The sequence below is a fragment of the Trematomus bernacchii genome, unplaced genomic scaffold, assembly GCF_902827165.1.
Source record: "Trematomus bernacchii unplaced genomic scaffold, fTreBer1.1, whole genome shotgun sequence".
Taxonomy (NCBI): Eukaryota; Metazoa; Chordata; class Actinopteri; order Perciformes; family Nototheniidae; genus Trematomus; species Trematomus bernacchii.
This window is the reverse complement of record NW_022988050.1, coordinates 5,800,658-5,825,487: the sequence shown is the minus strand read 5'-3', so window position 1 is coordinate 5,825,487 and position 24,830 is coordinate 5,800,658. Positions and strand designations below refer to the sequence as shown.

Sequence of the window (24,830 nt, the reverse complement as noted above, 5' to 3'; positions counted from 1 at the left end):
AAGCTACCAAGACAAGATGCTTTAGTAGGCTATTTACTGCTCTTACAAATATAACATCTGTATCTTCCAAGTCAGCATGTCACTCTGTCTTTGTGTAACCTTACGTGGAGAAGAAGAAGAAAGCTGATCATATTCACATAATTTCAGAGTATCATGCTTATTTCTGACTGAACCCATTTTACCGTATTTCTCTAGTAACAATATTATCATTGTTACTACAGAAAGAGTAATTTGTACTATTCAGCAGGAACTGATTACTAGCCATAAATCCTCGAGGTACAAACGTTGTCTAAATACAAACAGCAGGGGGCATTGCAACCTTAACATTATTGCGATCCTTTTTAATGGTGTCAATAAACAACAACAGATGGAATGTAGATGAAGGCATCACCTGCTTTGCATGTTATTGATGCGTTTGATAATCACAAACATAAATCCAGTGTGTGTTAGACAGTGAGAAAAATAAAGCCATAGAAAGACAGAAAGATAGATAACAGGTCGACAAATCTACCTTTACCTTCAAGGGCTGTTGAAAGAAATCCTACTACTTCGAATAGCCTGCAAGTCAAGCTAACACAACTAGAATCGTGTTATTGTACATGTAGCAGTCGTGTAGATGATGCAAAACGAAATACTTTAAAATGTTACTGTCGATCAGTAGTGCCCACTGCCCACCCAGATTGTCCTTCGCCCTAAAATGGTACAAAGATACATTTAAGGGGTCAAACATTCTTAATTTGGAAATGAAGAAGAAAAAACGAAATCAATATTTTGTCCTACTTTTTTTTACACATTGGATAATTCTTTACATTTTATCAATAAAGCCACTTTTTACATTTACAGAATTTACATTTGAATATCGTGCAAATGACTAAAATTATTATATTTTCAAAAGCTCCTTTACGTTTAAATAAGTAAGTAAGTACAAGAAGCCTATCTAAAGTTTAAGAATTTGAAAACGTCTCTAGAATGCATTTGAATGCTCACTTACAACTTTTGTTAGGCTGCGTATAGACAAAGTCAACATTTGAATACCACATTAAGCAGAAGCTCGTGAACGCACCACCTCCCTGAGTTTGGACCAATCAGAAGCGAGTAGTCATTTTAAGTTTGAAGTTACCGGACCTGTCTGCTGCTGCTCTCACTGTCTGCACCCTGCCCGGGCAGGACAGAGCCGTATCTCTTCGGTGAAGGATGGGTAGAGCAAGCTGAGCTATTTACAAAAAAAAAAACAGAAGAAGCAAGGTGTCGATATATATCTATTTGTCTTTCCTTCTCGTCGAGGACTCGCTTGGGCTGAACGTTAGTGACGTGCTGCGGTTAGCTTTGTCAGGAACTTTACAAAACATACGTGCTGTTAAAACCTCAGACAGTGTGCTATTTAGTTTGAACAGCTGTCTAACACGGCTCCAACAGTCTTATCTCCGTGGATGTTGTGTATGCTGCTGACCTCCATGAAGAATTGCAGGTATGTTATGCACGACATGAATTGGCAGTTTACGTTGCAACATTGTTATGATTGCATTGTTGCAGCGCATGTTACTATGAGGCACTAAATGCAAGCTTCCTCTGAACATATTTCACAGGTGTATGAGGAAATGCTAATCAGTGCGAGTCATATGTTTCGCTACAAATTGTTACATTCAAGGTCGAGGAAATGCGTAGTTTTGTGTGGAAACGCTGTCACGAAATCTCAAGACTGTCATTGCATGTGTCAGGGTAGTTTCCCGCATTATTCATCATCCTAGCTCTTAAGAAAACAATGGTCACAAAATAAATACATGCTTTTTGTCATGCTTTTGCCTTTTCCTAGCTGCAGCCTATGACATATCTTAATACTCCATTGAATGCAAATGTTTCTGTCCCTGCTTGTGACATATCAATGGACAGAAAGACCACGCCAGCTGGTTTTATCCTTTCACCCACTGTCTTCTTTTAGAAAATTGGTCAACAGAGGCTTTTTCTAACGACTCAGTCCCTTTGCAAACAGTGACAGAGAGGAGTGAGCTGTTGGGGTTGAGTTCTGCAAAACCACCTGTGAAAACAAAGTGATAAGATAGAGTGTGAGAGCAGAAATGGCTGTCACTCTATACCCTTATTTTTTCAACTCCTACAGCCTACAGTAATGTCACAAGTTGGCACAACATAGTTTGGAATCAGAGTCATGTTTATCTGTGTCAAACTTCCCGAGCTATGCAAATACTTGCAAACTGCTTGGGTAATGTCTGTGTACATGGATGAGGCGTATTTGATTTTCCTTTGAGATAGTGGCAAATGTGAGGTCTAGCCTTTGTTTATTCAGGGTGTATTTCTTTCAGCAGTCATTTAAACTTGGTCTGGCTCTTATCACTTGTCAACAGGCTGCACATTCAAAGGCTTATGTTCAAATCAATGTCATTTTGGTGAGAACAATTGTGTAATCTGATCTTCATAACAGTGTGTCTTCAAACTTGAATGTGTAAAAGTGCAACCATTCATTAGAAGAGTACATGTTACTCTTTTTAAGCTTCATATCCGAGGGCTATGGTATTTGGGGCTTGCTAGACTGTATTTTTCCTCAATGTACGGCATCTTTATGGCCTCTGTCACAACAGGTTTACCTGCCTCAGCCAGCTGGTGTTGAGCAACAAGAAGACTGATGCATGCCTTGATAAGACAACTCTGACACTGAGCAAGACGACACTTGTTACACTTTAACTAATTAACAACACCACCCAGCTTCTTTGTGTTACTGTTGTTGTTGAGAAATATCGAAAAGTTAGTATTAACTGAGTACTATCTTGAGCAGAACAAGCAGGGTGTGGCTCCTGTCATGCTAACATACATTCTGCTGCTATTTACCTGCCTCTCCTTTGGACCGTGTAAAGACCCCAAACAAAGAGACAGACGCTCCATTGTTGTTGAACAGAAGTGAGTGTTATGTGGTTATCATTCACCTGAACGCCTCGTGCCAGACTGGGGGGGTGGGTTTGTGTTGCCTCTGCAGGGATTTTGTTACCTTCGAGAGGGCTTTTGAGGTGTGGATGTGGGATCCTGCTGCAGTGACTGACTTGTCTTGATCTTCACTGGAACATCAATGTGTTATTCTTTAAAATAACACTCTTTGACATTTAAACTGTACATCATGTTTCAATGCCTGAACTGCTTATATTATTAGAAAGCTATAGCAAGGAATGCAGGGGTTTGAATGACAGTGGTGTTGTTCTTTACTTCTGAGGACTTTTCCTCCCCCTAAAGCCTCAGATCAGTTAATGCAGAGGTTCCAAACCCTATTCTCCAAATAGCAAACCCCCAAACTATAGTACATGCTCCTACATAAACACAATTCATTGCTAACAACAGATTTACTCAGAATGTGCCAAGTTATGAAGGTGTGGGTGTGAGATTTTATTTGGTACGCTGAGTGAAGAGAGATCCAAAATATACACTTGTGCCTCAATTTAGTATTAGATGATCAAAGATTTACTTTTGTGGATTGGCTATGTCATGCTTTCATTGCTTTTTACATTTTCGTATAGAAGAATTTCCCCCTAATCAGTCGTTCTGCACATTATGTTGTTATATAGAAACAGTATTAGTATATTGAGCATTCTTCCGCACGTGTTACTTAACAGTTAAATGACAAGATACAGCTGAGCTGCGAAACTTGGCTGCACAAAGTCAAACACGAGATCCACCACTCAACCCCATCCTTCCCTTCCGACCTATCCTCTCTCCACAGCTCTCAGAATGGTTGGATGTCAGCTGCACTGCCAAAAGGTTCTGCCGTACAAATATTTATACAAAGCAGAAGGGAAGTGACAATGTGAGCAATAGGAACTCCACAGGGAAAGTACTGGGGGTTACCCTCAGGCTAATCTCCACTAAGACATATTTATAAACCTAGCTAGCAGTTAGAGTGGACCGCTTCCAGCTTCGTCACCAAGACGCTAACTGTATTTGGTCAGCCACCGCACAGCGAGGTCCACTTCAATGACGTCGTTAACCAGTGTAATATTTGCATGGCACATAAACATATGGTTGTACTTCAGACTTTCATTTGATTTGCACACACATAACACTTTCCATGTGTACGGGCAGCACAGGGCTTCTCTCCATGCTAGTTTTGACTTTGTTTTAGCTCAGTGCCAGAGCAGAATTTCGTCTGACACCATCATCAACTAAAAAACAAAAAGCCTCAGCGAAAAACACCAGTGTTTTCAATCTCAGTCAAAACAAGTACGGTTATGAGCAGCTTTTTCTGTGCATGTCAACCAGGGTTTAGAGCCTTCATGCGCATGTGAGTGACAGATGTTGCCATGAAACCATCCATTAGTAAAACCTGCTCTTAAGAAATGCATATTTGTAAACCATATGTAGGGATATAGTCAGAGCAGTGTGGTTAAACACGGCAACATTTGAATGTGATCTATAAGGGGATGTAAAGGTTGCCTTAAATCTATCCTTAAGGACCAGTGTGTACGAGTACATACGAGTACGAGGGTATTTAATTGGTACTGCACTCTTTCTGCCTATTCTTAGTTTAATTGCCCATAAATTGTGGTTTTAAACATGTTTGTGCTTTATCACCATGAATATGAAGCTGGTTAGCTAAGACAAAATAAGGAGATGGCTATCCTGGATTTGTCCCAATGCACTAAAATGTTCCTACAATGCATCTCAAACCAAATACATGGCTTTTATTATTTTTTTAATCTAAAAAAAGTCCAATGTGAAGCACAATAAGTCCTGGTTTATGTGCTGGGAAACCTTTCAGCTGGCTCAGCGGTTGCTATTCAATGAGCGGAGACTTAAGTCTTAATACTCCGCCACATAATCCCCCCGAAACCAAACTTCGGTTTTGGTATGGATTTAATAAAGGAGATATAAAGGGTTAATTTATGGGCTTAAGAGGTATTTCACCTTCAGGGTTCCAGCCTTTTGTGCTAAGCTAAAGCTAAGCTAACTGGCGGCTGGCTGTACTGTAGCTCCTTATACATATACATACAGACATGGGAGTGATATCGATCTTATCGTCCAACTCTTGTAAAAAAAAAATAATAATAATAAATAAAAAAAAAAAAATAATAAAAATAATTCATATTTGCGGAAACTATTCCTTTAAAACGGACACATGCATATTTCCTTTTCTGATATCACATTATATAAATAAAGGCATTATACATCATCTTTATGTCTTGGATTTCAACATTTATATCTATTTTCGCCATTTCATAATACAATGGAAAGGCTAACCGCCTCAGTACCGCTTACCATAGTGTTCCTCCATGTCCGTCTTTTCCACTTACAAGAGTTTAGGTGGCATTACATGCTTAATACCCTTACTGTTAATGCTCCATCTCCCAGCCATGACCCATCCCCCTGCTGTAGCAGACCCCCTTCACTCACCCCCTGCCCTGTGGCATTCCAGCTGTCCAGATGGTGTCTGCTCTGCACTGTGGACACCAGCAAGCGAGAGAGAGAGAGAGAGAGAGAGAGAGAAACCCCACTGGCAGGATTCACCGGATGACAGCCCCCCCTCTCTCTTTATGTCGCCCTCACTTTCTGCTCACTCTTACATGGGGACATTCTGGGGATGAAGTCCATGTTGATAAGTTGTTGACAGGCGAGAAAATCTCGTTAGTTTCTAAGGCGAGACAGCTCAGTATTTACTCTGTAGTGAACTGAAAGAGGGAATCACTCATTTCTGTGTCCAACCCCAAGTGTTTATATAAGGAAGTGCATGCGTTTTACACATAGAAGTCATACCACAGGCAAAACATGTGCGAAAAATAAGGATTCATGCGTGTTATCATGAGTAGAGTAATTGTTGTTATGAACTTTTCTTCAGTAACTAGTCAAATTAAAATCAGGAGTACATGGAATAGGAACACATTGAACAAAACATCAGTTCTACTCAAAGTAACACGCCTAGTTCCAGTTTTAAAAATAGTTGAAACGGCTTGCTTTGCGTGTTCGGGTGAATGCCTCTGTCAATTTGCAAATGTTTCACTCTTTCCATCAGAAGTTGGCAAATGTAGTGCACCTGAAGTGTTGCTGGAGTGAGGCAATGCTTTCCGTATGTTGGAGTGAAACAAAGGGTAGCAATGCGTGTGAGGGTAGGGGCTTTAACTGCAGCTACTACAGTACATCTGTCCCATAAAAACACTGCGTGGGTGTTTGTTTCTGGCCCTCTAAAAGGAATCCGCCATAGCTGTGTGTGTGTGTGTGTGTGTGTGTGTGTGTGTGTGTGTGTGTGTGTGTGTGTGTGTGTGTGTGTGTGTGTGTGTGTGTGTGTGTGTGTGTGTGTGTGTGTGTGTGTGTGTGTGTGTGTGTGTGTGTGTGTGTGTGTGTGTGTGTGTGTGTGTGTGTGTGTGTGTGTGTGTGTGTGTGTGTGTGTGTGTGTGTGTGTGTGTGTGTGTGTGTGTGTGTGTGTGTGTGTGTGTGTGTGTGTGTGTGTGTGTGTGTGTGTGTGTGTGTGTGTGTGTGTGGGTGTGTTGTGTGTTGTGTGTGTGTGTTGTGTGTGTGTGTGTGTGTGTGTGTGTGGTGTGTGTGTGCTGTGTGTGTGTGTGTGTGTGTGTGTGTGTGTGTGTGTGTGGTGTGTGTGTGTGTGTGTGTGTGTGTGTGTGTGTGTGTGTGTGTGTGTGTGTGTGATCGCCCAGCTAGATAAACCCCACCCTTCCTACTCCACTCCAGCCTCCATGATTGCAGCCTTGTTGGATAGCCAGTGTGTATTCCTGCCTGTTGTCATTCTTCAGCTGTGTGTGTCTCTGTGTGCACTTCAGTGTGTATTTCTGTGTGAGTTTGCTTGTTTGCCTTCCCATACGTCACATTTAATGGCTCCTTTTCAGTGCTGCAAACAGAAAGCCGGAAGGCATGGACAAAGAACTAGAGGAAAACACAGATGCTTCTCTGTGTTAAACTTCATAGCTCTATTGAGTTTGAAGGATGTGTGCTCTTGTCCCCCTTGGAAAGCATCACACTTTCTTCCCCTGGTGACAATGGTAGTTCCGCCTCCAGCAGGTCAGTACAGTTTTTACAGTGTCAGTTACTTAGGCAAAGCAGAGTGCAGGCATGAGTACCCGGGGGGTTGTTATGTCAACTGGCTCTCGGGTGACTGGCTGCAGTCAGCAGGACTTTTGGTAAAAGGGATTTCAGGGAGTTTGTGTCTGTGTGAGTAAGAGAGGGGAGAGAGGGGAGAGAGGGGAGAGAGAGAGTCTCAGGCCCTGTTTTCGCCCCATTCTCCTCCCTCTGCAGCAGCAGCAGATCTCGCCCTACCCTCCGCCCCGTACCACCAGACTGGGGCCCCTTGGCACCCTGGAGACACTTGCCCCACAAAGCCATCACATCCACCCCCCACAAAAGCCCATTCTCTCCTCAATCCTTTCCATCTTCTTTCCTCGTTCGCCCTCTGATCTCTGCAGTTCTCTTGTTGTTTCCACCCTTTCCTTTTCTGTATCCTCAACCAACCAAACTCTTCTTTCTGATTTTCCTTCTATCGCCTCGTCCCATTCTTCCACTTCTTCCCTTTGTTTCTATGCAGCTCCAATCCAGGGGAGAGTTGAATCGTGTGAGTGATGGGCTTTAGCCATGTTAGACAAACACACCCCCACTGTCATCCTTTGAAGCTCTCTATTAGTGAAAGCCCGTTTCAACAGGATGAAGTGTTGTGAGCTTCGACAATTGCAATTGAAACGTCACTCTTCCAGAGGTTCCTAGGCAGTGTACTTAAACCGCCTTAAGTGCTCAATGATTGGTTTTAAATGAGAAACACATTGGCCACTCAGCATGTGATTGATTGTTGTATGAGGGTGGCTTAAAATAATGTGACACACCCTGACCCGCCCCCACTCCTTGGCTGGTTTCTGGTGCGTTTGTTTACCCGGATGGATCTGTTTGAAGCCAGTGCTTAATTTCAAAGATGGAGTTATTGGATTAGCGACTGGTGACCCGTACTCAGGCCTATATGCTTTCAATCGTTGATCACATGACCTGGTTGTAGTTATGCACACCCATGCACAAAGACATGCAATATACTGTACACTTCACAAACCGTAGGACACTGAGACCGATGAGACCAAAACTATTACTTCTTTCCCGGATGGTACATTTTTTATTTATGGTGCAAAGTTGTGCATTTTATCATGAGGATATATGGAGATTGCTCCCCTTTCTAAATCGGACATGTGCTTGGACTGTGGCATGTCTCCATGCTTTAATGTTCAAAAAGTTCCTTATTTTTCTCATACTGCATGTGCTTCAGCATCTCTTTTCACCCTCTGCCTGAAACCATAGCCCAGTCTGCTCTGATTGGTTAGCTGACCGGCTCTGTTGTGATTGGTCCACCGCTTAGAGATGTCCCGCCCCTTAGCCTCTAACGTAGAATGTGTTGGAGCGCTAGCCAATAATAGCGCGGTTGTTACGTACTAGTGATGTCACTACTGAAGTAAACAAAGGAGTCCATTGGAGGCGTTTCAGGCAGGCAGGGAGGCGTGTGGCGCAGTGGATAAAGCCTTGGTGTTGGGATAAGGGGAGCGCAGGTTCAAACCCCACTGCAGTCAGCATGTCGTTGTGTCCCTGGGCAAGACACTTCACCCCAAATTGCTCCTGTGGGGATTGTCCACAGTATTGAGTATGTAAGTCGCTTTGGATAAAAGCGTCTAACAAGTAATATGTAATGTAATGGGGAGTGTGTGGGAGAGAAACTCCCTCTGGAGGGAACTTTGGGATCTTAGCCTTTCCGCAAAAGCTTCACTGATCCGCTTGGAGGTTCCAGCTTAGACCAAACCTCAAAGCAAGAAACAATCATTTTTAATTCACCCAGATTTCCTGTGCTTTAAAGATACTACCAGCTTTTGTTTGGCTTTATTGTCCCTGAGATTAGCTGAGAATTCCCCGAAGCTGTACCATCTGAAGAAATATTCTTTGGAAAATGTACTGCCAGTCCTTTTTTCCCTGCTATAGTGTTATTTGCAATCCATGCACTGGCACCTGGTTTTGTGTGTGGAGCAAAGTTTCCACTCTCCACCCTCCTCTCTCAGGAAGAATGTGTGTCAGGAGCTTGCTGTGTCTTTAACGGCCTCCTCTCTTTTTGTACAGCCAAGTTAAGTCTCTCTGATGTTTGCAGTAACTTTATGTGGATTCCTGAAGGTTTACAGTGGCAACAAGTTGTCCTAACACAAAGGGTTGGTGCTAAACAAATACCTTGTGTAATGCTTCAAAATGTTAGCAGTTTCAGGTGGAAATCTCTGTGTGGATAACTAAGAGTTCAAAGAAAGATAGGAGAAGATAAACTACTCTAGGGGTAGTTCCAAGAAAGCTGACCACTGTCGAAACATTGGCCAAATATAAGTCCCTAAATGTTCTCTAAACAGAGCTTGCATGCACATTGTTTGGGGTCTCGGTCAATGAGGTGACCACTTTATCCCTCTGTCTGTTGAAGCTTCACTTTGAGGGTTACACACGTAGAGAAATCTTCTGCATTTAAAATCCCCATACGTTTTCAATCCGCTGTTTATGAGAAGGGTGTAGACTGCATTCCTGACCTGTCCTCCTGTGTGGACATGTGAGTTCTGAAAAGATTCACAGTCTGGTGATCTACAGGTCAGCTTTTGCCTCTGGGGCAGATTTCAGTCTGGCCCTTGTCTTGGAATGAATCAGCGAGTTCATGTATTTGTGCTAATCTGTCGGACATGTATTCTTTTCCCATAACACGCCTGCCTCCCTTAGATAACCACATGAGTTGGTTGTGAGTAACAGTGACATAATAGTGACATTTCAGATGCTACAGTTCAATCAGGTGAAGAAAAAGAGTCCAAATACCATCCATCAACAAATTGTAAGGGATAATAGTTGAATTGTCCAACTACCGGTACTCCAATAGGACATGCAAATCAGACCAAACAAACATAAGCATTGACAGTTCATGTGTATGACTGCACTACAGTTTATAAAATGATACTGTTAGATACAATTAAGTTTAAACACATTTGGAATAGGGTTGCGCCATATTTGATGTTGAACATTGCAATAATTAGACCCTCCAGAAAAACGCGGGCTAAAATCCTTGATTATGCGGGCTAAAATCCTTGATTATGCGGGCTAAAATCCTTGATTATGCGATTAAACATGCGGGGTTTTTATGTGATTTTATGCGGTGAAGTTGCGAAATATGCGGAAATATGCTAAATATGCGAAAAGTTGCGAAATATGCGGGAGGCGGAAAAAAGGTGATTCTTCTCCCACACCCTGTTACTAGGCTACTACTGAATGAAAGTGAGCCCTTTTAAAGAGTTCCTATGATAAACAAGCATACTAGAAGCAAGCTACATCACAAAGTGTTATTTATGTATTTTATATGGGCTATTTTAATCACTCTCTCTCACACACACACACACACACACACACACACACACACACACACACACACACACACACACACACACACTCTTCTCCGCCTCATTCTGTTTTCATTTACTCGTTCGTTATCTGACCAGCTTCAATCTTGTAGGCTACTCACCTCGTTTCTTGTAGCCCTCGAAAGGGTTTTGGAGGTTGATGCCTCGGTGAACGCGAGTTGTTTGGCTTTCTTGTCCGCAGCAGCAGAAAGCATTTTCGAATGTTTGAATGAATCAAAGTGGGTCGTCACCGTCGATTTTCTCTTATGCTCCAACACACAGTTGCACGGGGTGCAGAATAGTTTCCCCCCACTTTCGTGCAAGACATCGGGGTACTGCTTTGCCCGGTCTTTAGCAGAAATGTTCGTAGGCAAATGAGATGGATTCGATTTGTTCATCTTGGTCAGAGCCGTATAATAGTATATAATAATAATAGTATAATAGTATATTATAATCTATATGGCGCTGATCTTGTTGTTTTCTCTCTCGTGTGAGTTCCACACATTCACTCTACGGTGTTGTTTACCTGCGCGAGCTGATGACATCACTACTTCACGTTAACTTTTTTTTCCCTCAATTTTGTGTGGAAAAATGCGGGGATTATGCGACCTTTTAATAAATATGCGCCCTTTTAAAAATCTGCGCCATTTTGCTGATTATGCGGTAAATTATGCGATCGCATAATCGCGTTTTTCTGGAGGGTCTAAATAATGATGTCGCAACAAATACAACGCTATTAAACTGACATAAGGTCTGCCTTTCTGCTGCTTTCATAATACTGATAAAAAGTTACAAACTGCTTGTTCAATAGAAAACTGACATTTACATTTGAACGTTCTTTACTCAATTAGTCTGAAAGCTGCGGGTCTAGTCTTTTGCAATATGAGTGACGATGGCGAATACATGTTAAAAAACAATATCTAATTTTGAACCTTAAGTCAGGTACTCAACTGACCAGCCGTTGGTTATGTCAGAAAAATATCTACAGGGTTTATTGAATAAAATAAAAAGAGCAAATATTCTCACACATTTGTAATTGTCTCTGAAATGTCTTGGCTTTTGCAACTTCTGCAATTGTGGTATGTTGCATTTGTCAGTCGGCCTAGCACTGCTATTATGCAATCCAAAGTAACTGCTTATAATGGCTGAAGGGCTTCGCAAAGATGTAAATATTTAAAAAGCGGGCTATCATGGAGTACTTAGGCTTTGGAAAGGAAATGATGACACTAAATCCGATACTGTTTTGAGTGCAGAGGTGATGTCTGGCTGATGAACCCACTCAAAGTGTTCTCACTGCCCTTACCCATCCTGGCTTTCAAGAGTTTTGAACATTTGGCAGCCGTACGAGTAACATTTCCTGATTTAATTGAGCGTTTATGAAGAAGGATACGGGGCACAGCAAGGAAGTGACACTCTTGACCTTTGTTGAGACAGATCTTCCTCTCATCGTAAGTAACAACTCCCAAAGGGCCACAAAAGGTCAGAGAACGTTCCGGCGATTGGAACCAGAGGACTGTGTTTGTTTACATGCCCTGAGGAGCAGAAATAATATCGCCCGCTTGAATTAGCAGGTAGTACCATAACTACATACTCTGCAAGAAATGCGCACTGTTGTTAGAGAAACAAAATAAATGCATTTCCTTTGTAGTTTTTCTTACACTCCCTCAACAAACCCCTAATTTAAATGTAACTTTCTCACCACCTTTATTCTGCGCCCCCTATCAAGGTTTAAACATCTCTCTCCCCTTGTTTGTATTTCTAATGTAATAACCATAAATACGTGAAGACACCTCGGGGTGTTTTTTGCAGTGTAAAACGCCTACCAGAACAAATATTCCCCGACGAGTTCACATTAGCTAATGTTGATGATTTTTCATGTATGACTTCAGCCCCCCTTGTTGCTTAAAATAACAGCAGCAGCTTCCAAACAAAGCACCCTCGATGTTCTGGGTCTCCACGAACAAGCTTTAGCGTACTCTAACCACTCCTTTTATAGGTAGTGACCTAGGTGAATTATGTAAGCTTGTGCACAGTCCTGAAATCAACATCCAAACTCTTTGCCTTCATAAGGCAATTTCGACTTTGGAGTGACATTCAGTGCTAACCCTAAATCAAGTCAAGTAAGATTTCTGCTTTAAGTTTTGGATGAGGAAAGTTGATTGGCCTATAAGAGGTCAGAAAGATTCATAGTTAACTGCCGCCTTAATTGTAGATATATATTTTTGGCGTTTTTACCATGAATTTACAACCAAAACAAACCTTATTTTGAAAATGTTTAGCCTGACAACCCTAGAGTAGAAGTGTTTTGCAACTCCAGTAACAACCTTTTTTCTTGTTTGGCTGCAGAGCTCTTGAAGACTTGATGCAGATTTTAAAGGATACACCACTGCCAATACATGATGTATGATATTCATTTGGTTTTCATATTATCCAGTAAATTCCTTTTTAAAATGCTTTAGAGCCGATCCTGGCTTTTCTTTCTAGAATATGTTACTTTCCGGCTCAGTTTAATTGGCTATGGTTACTTGTCGCGGGACTAGCTGCAATCCAAGTGCTGATTTGTTAATTTAACAAACAGATGTTGAATTTATATCTCCACAGTGTTGGAAATCTCCGGGCTTTATAACAAGGAGCAGACCGCATGTAATGGTCCAGCAGAGTTACACTTTATGGTTAGACTAAATTTAAACCCACACAAGGGAGGCCCTGTTTAGCTCACCACTGTTATGTTAGGTGCAGGAGGGACAGCAGAGGTCAAGGTGAAGAAAGACACACAGAAACACATATTCCCCGACATATACACTTATTTCCTGTGTAATCTTTCAAAGCCATATTTTCTTAAGGGGACCAGGTTCTGGTTGGACTTCATAACCCAGCAGGTGGTCGGGGGTCAGGAGGGTACACTGGAGATTGGTTCAAGCTTGTCATCATTACAGGAAAGGCTCTTGGGAGTCAGCTCATTTATTTCACCTTATGACCAGACTCACCTCTCTATTCCCTGTTGCCCTGACACATTCTTCACTTTCCCTCTTTCTTCACTCATTGCTGAGATTGTTCAGACATCACAGTCATTTATATGACCCCCCCCCCCCCCCCCCAGAACCCATAGGATAAATGCTTAAAAGATACCAAGGGGCTACTTGAACCCCCTGTCCATCTCTAGTATCAATACACTTTCTTTATTCACTTTTTAACAGTTTTGTTCTCCTTGGGCAGAAGCATCGTAAGCGCACTTGTGAAAAATGTGTGCGGAAAAGCCCCTGTGCTTGGTGGTGTAGAGTATCTAATACTATGCACACATACATTTTATCACTCTTGTCAGCTGGCAATGAATTTATGAACGTGCAGTTTTTAAACCTCTGCGTATCCACATGTGTGGTTTTCTGCTGTGTGAATAAATCATGGGAAAAAATGAGCTCAACTCCTGATTTTTTTTTTACCTACATTTGATCCAAAGTTGTTAAATCGTACATGTTGTTATTGGGCTAGATGTGGAGAGGGGTAGATGTTAAAGGGATTATCTTATTTAGAGAAGCTGAAGCCTGTCCCAGCATGCATTAGCTGAGAGGCCGTGCGGATAGATTTCAAGACAGGGCTAACAACACATGCAGATATACAAACACATTCACACTTCGGCTTGGATTGAGCTTTTCTCCTGCTCTGTGTTTGTAGTAAATACAGAATCATTACGAGGTGGGAGAATGTTCAAGAGGTGATTGGCCCTGGCACAAAGCTTCTACTTAGTATGGAATCAAATGGGATCAAGATATTCTTTGATGTGTGAGCTTTACTTGCACTCCTCCCTCTTTCCAAATGGCTCCAAGTGAGTCCATGTAATAGAGGTTATATGAGAGTCTCGCTGTGGTGGTCCGCTGTGTTTGAGGCGAGCTGGCTGGCATCATCCCCACAGGGGGGGGGGGGGTGGGTTGGGGGGTGATAGCCGGGGCAGGGCTAACCAGCTGAGCCAGCTTTCTACGAAAGCTTGAGAAGTATATGCCCAGCCACATCTAGTTTCACACAGGTTTAGAGTGCCTGTCGTCTGAAATTCTACTCAATCATGACGCACTAACAATGTCTTCCTTTCTTGTTTGCAGCACTGACATGATTTTAATGGAGTGAGACACTGCTGTCAGAGGGGATCTACAAGAAAGCTGGTCTACAAATCTGGGGTAGGACAATTGAGGAAGCAACTTGGAATCTTCTCACCTGCATTTGACCCCTTAAACTGCATTGAACTCCAAAGATGGATGGACTAGACACCTTGCAGAGCTCGGCCCTAGAGACTAAGGCTGAGCGCATCGCTCGGTACAAGGCAGAGAGGAGGAGGGAGCTCGCCGAGCGCTATGGCAACGCGGACGAATTCACCTCCAAATATGTCCGTCGGGACAGGAAAATCGGAGACGCATCCGAAACAGGGTCATCCGAAAACAAGGAGAAGGAAAGGTGTGAGGATAACGGATCAGAGCAAACATACACCCGGAGAGGTCTCAGGAGTAAAGCAGCAGAACCGGAGCATACTGAGGATGAGCCAGTCAAAGAGAAAGAGGGAACCACTCGCCTCAAGACAGACACGGTTTCATCCTCTAAAGCAGAAGCTGTCTCCTCCGTGAAGACGTCCACCCACTTGAGGTGAGTTTATTCACATTGTCATAGACAAAACACCTATGTTTATACTGTTGTTCAGCCACAGTGTTATTCTTTTTGTGACATACACTTAGCCATAAGTTGCCAAGGCTCACATCTCAGGAGTTTAATTTATAAAATGATGATATGACAAAAGAGGTGATTACATGTGATTATCCATGTCCCTATCTACTGTTTATCCAGAATCTCGAAATGTTTTCTATTCACCATTTCTTTCCCCCTTTTAGCAGCTAATCATAATTTGCAATGTTATTCTCTGATAGGCTATAATATTACTTTTTTATATATATATATATATATACATAATTGTTTTCTCTTTTTGGTGAAGTTTTTTTTTTACATAAACCCAAAGTAGTTTTTTACCTCACTTCCACATGTAAATTATTATTTTTCTGACATTTCCTCAAAAAATGGTGGAAATGAAACACATGATATGCTTGTATGTATCTCAAGTAAAGTACAGCTCTTTATTATATATTCTTTAAATTGGAACATGATGTTCAGGTCCCTACAAATAGCAGTTTAATTAACTAAATTAGTTCTTCTACTTCATCCCCTGATTTAGACTTTTGCACTATTTGTAGGAAAGTGACTATTAGATTACTGTCAGAGAGCTTGCTGGCTCCTAATGCGTTAAGAGGAGGCAACAAGTCGGCACATTGGGAGAACACTTAGTTCTCTTGTTTGAAGTAAACACGGCCGCCAACATTTCCAAAATTGGCCATGAGTGAAAAGCAGCGGACTGCCTCATTTATTTTTTTCCTTGTTTTGCTGTGACGTCATGCAAGCTGCTTCTTCTGGTTCACTTAGCAGTCAGGATCTCACATGTTTAACGTGTGTGTGTGTGTGTGTGTGTGTGTGTGTGTGGGTGTAACAACCCGGTACTGTCACGGTGACCTCAAAGAGTTTTTCTCATTAAGTGCCAAGAATGTTCTTCTTCTGAATGTTGCACATAGATGGACCAAAACATGTTCAGTCGTTGGTTTTTGGGCTGTTTGAGCTGTAATCAAGCCGAGGACTCTGATGCGTGAAAACAGCCAGACTTGTCTGTTCGTGAAAAACAGCCAGAGGGAACGAGTAGGGAGAGAGAGAGAGAGAGGAGCTGAGATGGACAGAGTGCTGAGATAATGTCAGAGAGTGGGGCTTAAAGGGGGGGGGGGGGGGGGGGGGGTTTATTAGGCTCTGCTAGATTTTCATGCCCTGCGCCTAATGAAGCAAGATGTCTATGGCTGTAAGCAATGTTTTGATAGATATGTTCGGCCAATTATATTAAAGGATTGGGAAAGGCTTGTGTTGTAATAGATTTCTAAAGAAAGTATGTGCAGCACGACATGTGTCAGCAAAGCTTCCCTTATCAGGAGTTCTACTTCATTCATCATTGTTTTTATGTTCTTTATCTCCCAAAATCTTATTTCCAAACATTTTTTAACAAAACATTTTTTTTCTTTATAAAGGGCTTTCAAATGTACTCAAAAACACTCGTATACGGGTTAAAATGTATAAAAATAATAAAAACAACTCGATATAAATTACACAAAAGCTGCAGTGAAACGGTTAGTTTTGATTTATGATTTAATGCAGAATTAAGTATTGAACGTATACAAATCTTTCCAAACATAATTATTATGCCTCATCGTGGATATGGAGCAAACTTTAATTTGTGTCGTTTTTTTTTTTTGGTTTGTGCCCATAATGCAATGGGGAAGGAACTGTTTTGAGCCACACAACACTAAGAATATTTGGCAAAATACAGAGTGAAGTCACACACAAAGTTATGGTTTTAATTATAGAGAACAGGATAGTGGGTTGACGTGTTGACACGTTTGTCCGTCACGTTAGCTTCTAATCTTGTCATTTGTTATGACGTTCGCTGCGTGCCTCGGTCCAGCTGTGCAGTCTCGTGTTTGACACCCTCGTGCAACACAGAGTTAAACAATGAGGCCAAAAACTTGAACATCAACGGTTTTATTTGCACGTTATGTTTCACCTTCAATAAGGAGAGAAGTGGAGTTCTCTACGTTTTTTATTTGGCATCCTTATATATATACATCTGAAGAGTATATTAATACAATATATTTCACATTCCTGGTGGACTCTCATGTGCTTTATGATTAGAGGCTCACAAGTATTTACTGTGCCTTTTGTAAGCAACATGTCTATCTGTGTGTTACTGGCATAGCACAAAGGAAACTGGATCTCAGCTGCTCCAGAGATAATGAGAGCTGTCGACAAGTTTATCAGCCGTAGACAGGAATCCTTCCCTGTGAGGTTACAGTTGAAGGGCGACATTCCAAAACACTGTCTTCATATTGCAATTAACTGTTGCCTAAAATTCACCCTTTATACCTTCATATTTTATTTAAGAAAATACATATGTCACTACAAGTAAAGTTAAAAAGCTGTTTTCTGGTTTGAATCGCTTTTGATATCCAAAAGCGAGATGCTCGCGTTAGGAAGACCTTACATTAATGCATGTTTGCGATACAAAAAATGCAGCTGATTCTTAGAACTCATTTCCATCTATAGTGTGAAGGATTTGTTTTTCTATTTCTGAGTTCAACGCTCTGTGTGTCATTTTGCATGTATCCAAATCACCAGTCATTTTGCTACTGGCACGTTGAGGTTAGCCAAACACCAAACAGGACTAAATGGGATTGGGATAATTATTGTTTACATGGCTGAAGCGTGACACCGCTGTTCTACCTGCCACAAGAAGAACTGAGCTTCTTTACAGTTAAGCGCACAAATTAGACACATTTAAAAGGAAATCTTCTAACTATACCACAGTCATATCCCTTCGCTGCCCTATGTCTCTCTCACCTAATTCTGTGTGTGTATGACAGGATGTACTAGAACATAACAAGGAAGTTTACTCTTTTTCATTAATGACTCGCCCGCCTTGATTTCAATGTATGTTTTAACTTTTCCCTCTACAACTTCCCCCCCTATTCTGTCTGTGGCTCTTCTGGTCCTCTCTTCTTCTTTGGTTCGTTTTTATGGCAGCATAGGGCCAACTTGTGCAGCCCGCCCCCCTAAAGCCTCAATGTGGGTGGGTTTGATTAAGTGTCTCTGAGCCATGTGGTTGCACAGCAGTGTGTTAAAGCTGGATTTTTAAAACTAGGTGGCACCAGTCAGCCTGAGACTCGCCATGGTCCACACTCAGACTTTATTTCGAAGCCGAGCCTTAAATGGGGAAAGTTGTGTAAACATTTGAAACTTTGTGTTTATTTTGCACAGCCACAGATTGCTGAATATTTACTTTAATCTTTGCTCTTCAATTTGTAATCTTCCATCCCAATTTCCATTTCCAACCATATTCACACGCCACAAATACCTTGGGGTGGCAATTTTAGATTTCCCACGGTATATCGTAAAGCTGTACTGAGGCGTGCCAGCCAAAAAAACTGACAACATTTTCCGAGGTATCCTAACCCCAAGCCCAAAATGACTCCTAATAATATGCTGCTCTAAAAATTACTTTTCAACACAGTTTTAGGATTTAAATATAACACCAGTCCAGGAAAAGTCAGACGATACTGAGTCAGATGCAGTACTGAATTATGTTTATTCCCTACATCAGCGGTTCCCAACCTGTGGGCCGCGGCCCCCTAGTGGTCCGCAAAGGCATTTATTTTTGTGTACATGCTAAAGACACAAACATGGACATAACAATAACATATAGGAGATGACATTCCCATCTCAGACAAAAACAAAACAAAAACAGAAGAAATAAAGATACTAGGATCACTTCAACATTTCACAAACAAAAATAGGTTGACAACCAAAAACCACCAAAAACACAACATGGCAAGCATATTTATTGTTCCTTTAATCCCACTCCTCGTTAGAGCTCATTATTTCCCATTTCATGGCGTGTTGAGCCACCCTTTGATTTTTTGTGGCAATAGTTTTTCCAAAACAAATTGTATCTTTTATCTACTCTTCAAACACCTTAAATTAAGATTACTCCTTGATTGACTTTTAAAAATATGTATTTTAGCCAGAAGAATAGTTGTATGTATTAACTGTGTGCGGTCTACATCTAAAAGCCCAAATAAAATATTAAAGGGTGTAAATGTAAATTCAATATTTGCCGCAAATAATTAGCAAAACATTAGGATTTGTGTGGAAACATTTTCATTATTAAGATTTCTTTTTGTTTTAACCTCTTTTCCTTTCTCTTTCTTGATCCTGCTTAGCAACGGCCATTACAGTCCTTGACAGCGGTCTGTTCTACTGGATTTACAACGTGTCACATGTTCTGAATTGACCAATCATAACTTTATTTAGCCTCCGTATTGTTTATGGTTGAATGTGGGCCACGAAAACATTTTTGATTCTTAAGTGGGCCCTGAGTTGAAAAAGGTTGGGAACTGCTGCCCTACATAATATAACCGCACAGTCAACAATAAATGGGCCACTATACTCTGTCTGCACAGATCCGACTTCTTCAGCTCTCATATCAATACCTGGGCCAATACAAGGTACTTGCTAACAGTGTTTTTTACACAGCTTTGTCGAATACTCGATTGTGATTGGACAATTTAGAAATATCTTCCAAACAGACAGCTGCTTAAAGGAACAGATATTACTAAGGAGGATCAAGGGACGATGTGCAGTCATTTCAATACGCAGAAAGAAGTCCGTTAAATGTAATGTCAGCTAAACATTCGTTTCCTCCATCAGAAAACACCATGGAATACTTACTTATTATTATTTGTGGAGAGGACAAAACTTGGATTTATGATGGCTAAACTGTCCTCCGCAAAGAAAAGAGGCTAAAAGATAGAGTGCGGGATGTCAGAGAAATCAACAGAAGGATACAGACAGGAAGTTAACACTAATGGGCAAATGAGAACAGACTTGGACAGTAACAGAAAACCTCGATCAGTGCTGTCTTCATGTTAAATTACGTTGCTGTCGCATCGGGATCCTGACGTGGTGATCTTTTGTCATTATTGACCGCCTCTCTGCAATTATCCCGTACTTAATTTATAAGCAGCATCTGTTCTTACCGCTTTTGGTTCGCCTCCCTGTTTCTCAGTCAATCAATACCACACTAATGGATGTCAGTAGTTCCTCATAGGATGCTGATTGATCCAAACACAAATGCATTACTTAAAGCCTGAGAAGGTGAACATTTGTGTCATCTGGTGATTGCAGGATTTTGCCAGAACCCATCTGCAGCGCAAGGTACATTTATACACATCTCACAAAGTGATTGGTTGAGTCTGCGTAGGAGAGAAAGCAGGGTTTGAACTTCTCTATCCAGCTCATTTTTCTTAACATTCTCTACACATGGATCAGAAATGGATCCGTCTGTATTTAGCCAACACTGACCCTTTAAAAATGGCTGTGTTTGTCCCTATCCTGGACCTACAGACTGGCTAGGGGCCAACTCCCCTTCCTCAATAACCTCTGACCCCTCCCAGATGTCCACTACGACTCTCTATTGTGTTAAAAGCGGTCCTCTCCCCTCCTCCTGTTACATCAACGCTGCTACCCCACAGACAGCTGCTGTCCCCATCCATATTTAACAGCCATTACTTAGAGATGAATGGCCATCTTCAGAGGTTACACAGGCAGCGCGGTTATATCATTGCAAACATGGGACTGTAACAGCAGCATGAATACATGTTAGATCAAACACAGTGGCTTATTGCAGCGCTGTTGACAGTTTGGTTTATAATACAACTTTCTCATGTGGCTCGCGTGTACATTTTCGGATTAACGTCGCGTAAGTAAGACTTAATATCCTCATTATTCTGTCTAATTTGCGAACCTCAATAGCAACAGACGCATCATTTCTGTCTCATCACTTCAGTGTGTTGGAGTGACCTCATTTGTCCCCCTCTCTCTCCCCTAGGCTGCTGGAAACCGATGACACAGAGGAGCCAAAGGGTAAGACCAACTCTCCACTTATACTGCTCTCAGATCCTCTTTCCATCCACACACCGCTTTCTCCCCTAACTCATTAAAGTTCTCTCTAATACTCAGCTAATTGCTAATGTCAGATCACCTCCCTGGTTTATTGATGTTGGCTTCCTAATACTCTGAAGGAAAACCGATCTACTGAGGTCTCTGCATTGTTCACTTAACTGAGTAATTTAAAGTGAATGCTCTGCCTCAAGCGATGGTTTTCTCTTTTACAAAATAAGGGAGATAATGCTTGGCACGTGTGTTTAGTGAACGTGACTCAGTAGGTGAGCACTTTCATCTGTGCAAATGTTGATCATATTTATGTATGTACACTGGAAGCTTTTTCTTTGAAGACAAATAGCATTATGAACCATTTTTTTAAGCCTGCCAGTACAGAAAGGAGAAAATGGCTATGTCTACGCACGGTTCACTGGCTGCTTTTCCCACTCGTATGCAGCCACCTGAGCCCACAGCCCGAGTCTGTCTGTCGCCTGCCTGTCTGTCTGTCGCCTGCCTGTCTGTCTGTCGCCTGTCTGTCTGACTCAGTGGCCTGTCTGTCTGTCGCCTGTCTGTCTGACTCAGTGGCCTGTCTGTCTGTCGCCTGTCTGTCTGACTCAGTGGCCTGTCTCTATGCGTTTCTCTGCTCATGTATTTGATGTGGCGGTCTCGCTTTGTGTGTGTGCGTGTGAATGCTTGACTGCACAAGAGACAGAAAGGAAGTGATAGTAAGGTCCCTGCTTATTTCAGGATATGTAAAGCAGTGTTGTGTAAACATACCTTTGTTTACCTTCGAACAAAATTTGGAATTATGGTTGTAAAACCAGATTTTTTTACGATTTGCAAAATACTTGATTTTAATATCATGGTAAAAAGTTTAAATTGTTCCCAAAATCAAGTTGAAACTGATCTGCTGTCCAATCTGTTGTGTTCCCTGAAATAATTAATTAATTCACTTTATTTATATAGCACCCTTCATGCACACAGTACAATACAGTGCTTTACAATTAAGAAAAGCACACGTTACATGTGCACAGTAAGCATTAATGGAAGATGGCGTAGTCATGAGAAGTGCATTTGACTGAAGTGCTTACACACCGCCATATGTAGAGCTTTTTTTATCCAGCAGTAGTTTCTACCCTATTTTCAGTAAACTGAGTCTGGTGTGATGAGGAGAGGTTGTGATATCCGAACAAAAACAAGAAGTCAGAAACAAACAGTTAATTGCTACTAATGATTTGCTTCCTGTGATATGTTGCCACTAAGATATATTCATTTCATGACTGTATTTGTGTCCTAACTGAATATTTCTCAGATCTATTATAGAGTAGATGGATAAAGTCTATCCAGGATTATGTTCTCAGATATTTAAAATCCAATGCTATGATACACTCAACATATTTTAATCACTTTAAACATTTGGAGAAAATAATACAGAGTTCTGAGGATTTCCTGTGCATCAACATATTGAGTGTGGAAGATAAGAGTTATCATTGTGGAAGATAAGAGTTATCATTGTGGAAGATAAGAGTTATCATTGTAAAAGAAAGACCCAAAGAGACAGAGAGAGGAACAAAGAGCAGTCAGTGTTCATCTGTAATTGAGGCGTGCGAGTGGTGTGTGAAAAGCGACAGTGTGTGAGCATTATCGGTCCATTCACAGGCTGATGAGCTTCCTGTCCGAGCTGGCAGAGGAGTCGGGGCCCTGGAGCCTGAACGCCTCTGCTGGACACTTGAGGAAATACAAACATAAATACATCAAACTGGTTCATAGTGAAGTGAACACATTGTAGAAACCTTCAGTAAGATGTGTGTTTAAACTGCACACATGCATTAACCCATGTTCACATTAGCAGAGTGAAGATTGCATTAGGATTAATTTAAGCTCACTATGATGAAAAAGGTTATTGCTTTAAATGTGAGATAGATTCCACACTGCTCATATTGGCTTATATTCTCTTGTGTGCAGAGCCTATAGGCATTTGTTCAAGGAATGATATTACAGAAGAAAAAGCCCCTGTGTAAACAATTACAAAAAATGGATTGCCTGAATGTTGATATAATGACTAAATGGATCAAAGAAGATGAACAAGAAGGAACAGTCTGGTGCATCAGAAAATGTTACGACCTTATCGTAATACAGTCTATAAATCAGGAAACTCTCCTTATTACGATATCCAAAATCTAAGACGGTATAGAATCTCATATCACAATATTAATATCATTTAGATATAATCCCCAGCCCTGATTATAACCACATGCTTCTCCTATTGTGACAATGCAAGATGTCTGCTATGAGAAACGTCTTTTGGCCGTGACAAGGTCAAAGGCCCTTGCAATAAACTCTCAGCGTGACCGAGCACTTCTGATGGATGAAAACACTTATGGAACAGTCCGTAAACTTAAGTGGAGGTTTTTCCATCCCTGGAGTTTTTCTTTTTGACTCTGTCTCTGTCTCTGTGTTGAACATTTGATGGATGATGATGTGAAAAAGATTGGACTGCATTCAAAAAAAAGTATGAATGTGCAGTCGGTGGGGAATCACCAGTCTGCAATGTGTGCTGTGTCTGGAAACATAAATCTAAAGTATTCAAAATGAAAGTATCAGGCTGCAAAAGAATCGCTTCTTGGGGGTAAAAAGGGAGGGCGTCAGAGACTTTTTGGATATTGTTTGTTCATTTGTTTTCTTTGGAGCGGGAACAATATCAGCACGTCTCATTGTCAAGGCAATACAAACTGATTTAAAGTAGATGAGTGGATTTGAGCGTGTTGACTTAAGACATTTGTGTTGGTTAGGAATACCATTAAATGTAATGGTTTCCTTGCGTGCAGATTAGAAGGTTTTATTCTCAGGGCTGTTTTTGATTAGACTACCCGCATGAGAATAGAAGATAGGAACACGCACAACAATCAAACCAAAAAAATATGTATTGCATAATAATATCTCATCATTAACTCTTGGCAGCAGATAGATGCCGGATGGTTTTGGTGTGTCTGAATACACTCACCCTTGGCTGAGGAATACATTGCTACATTCATTTCCTATTTCAGATCCAAAGACACCTTATTAGCCAATAAGATTTGATCCTGTCAGTTCACCCGTTTATATTTTCCAAACTGTTATCCAGAGCAAGGAAAACTTTGACTGGACCTACTGAGATTCTGGTTTATGTCTGTGTGGGGGAGTTTGTGTTAATATGTGTGTACAGGCATGCACTGACTTATTACCTGGCTTAAATCTTGCTTGTGTCTTTATGTGCAATTATATTCTGTTTTCCCCAAAGAATTGTGTATGATTTAGCATGTCTGATCTTACCATATCCCACAACATTAACAGTGTATTATATTTTGGATACCAAACACACTCTGTCCTCCTTAAAACCCTTAATGTGACAAACTGACTAAACATCTGATATTCTGCTGGCAGGAAGCATTAGCAAATGTCTTCTTATTGTTGTATTCATGGTGTGTGTGTTCTTTCTAGTTGACGAGAAACCTGTGGATGCCAAGAGGACTTCCAAGACGTCTATTTTTAAGGTACTTTAAGGCTGTCTCCTTACTCCCTTTGTCCAAATGTTTCATAATCTCTTATTCATTTTGTGTGTGTGCGATTGTCTTGACAGCACACCAAATCCGGGCTTCAAAACTATTTAGAAACCTATGAGGGATGTCACAGATGCTATATCCATATTTCTTTCTGTCTAAGGTTACAATTTTTCATTCCCCTCGCTGATTTACTCCGAGCCCTTTTCCAACACAGCTGGTGAACGCTTCAACCCCCCCGGATCTTTTGCTCCGTTAATATCAAATTGAGCTGTTCCATACAGACTGAGCTGTCCTGCACCTGCATACACACCTCGCCAAAGTTATGACTTCACACACACAGTCAAAGGGG

The 24,830-nt window shown here is 41.3% G+C and overlaps 1 protein-coding gene across 3 annotated transcripts in view; it reads left to right on the top strand.

Annotated features, from left to right (window-relative positions):
• Positions 1–1,130: 1,130 nt before the first annotated feature.
• Positions 1,131–24,830, top strand: part of svild (supervillin d) — a 47,660-nt gene continuing 23,960 nt past the window's right edge. For all 3 annotated transcript variants that reach the window (XM_034119167.1, XM_034119168.1, XM_034119166.1), the window contains exons 1-4: positions 1,131–1,468; positions 14,471–15,005; positions 20,887–20,921; positions 24,420–24,472. In XM_034119167.1, coding sequence (XP_033975058.1) covers positions 14,620–15,005; positions 20,887–20,921; positions 24,420–24,472 — 474 coding nt within the window. In that variant the 5' untranslated portion in view covers positions 1,131–1,468; positions 14,471–14,619. The remainder of the gene's footprint in view (positions 1,469–14,470; positions 15,006–20,886; positions 20,922–24,419; positions 24,473–24,830) is intronic.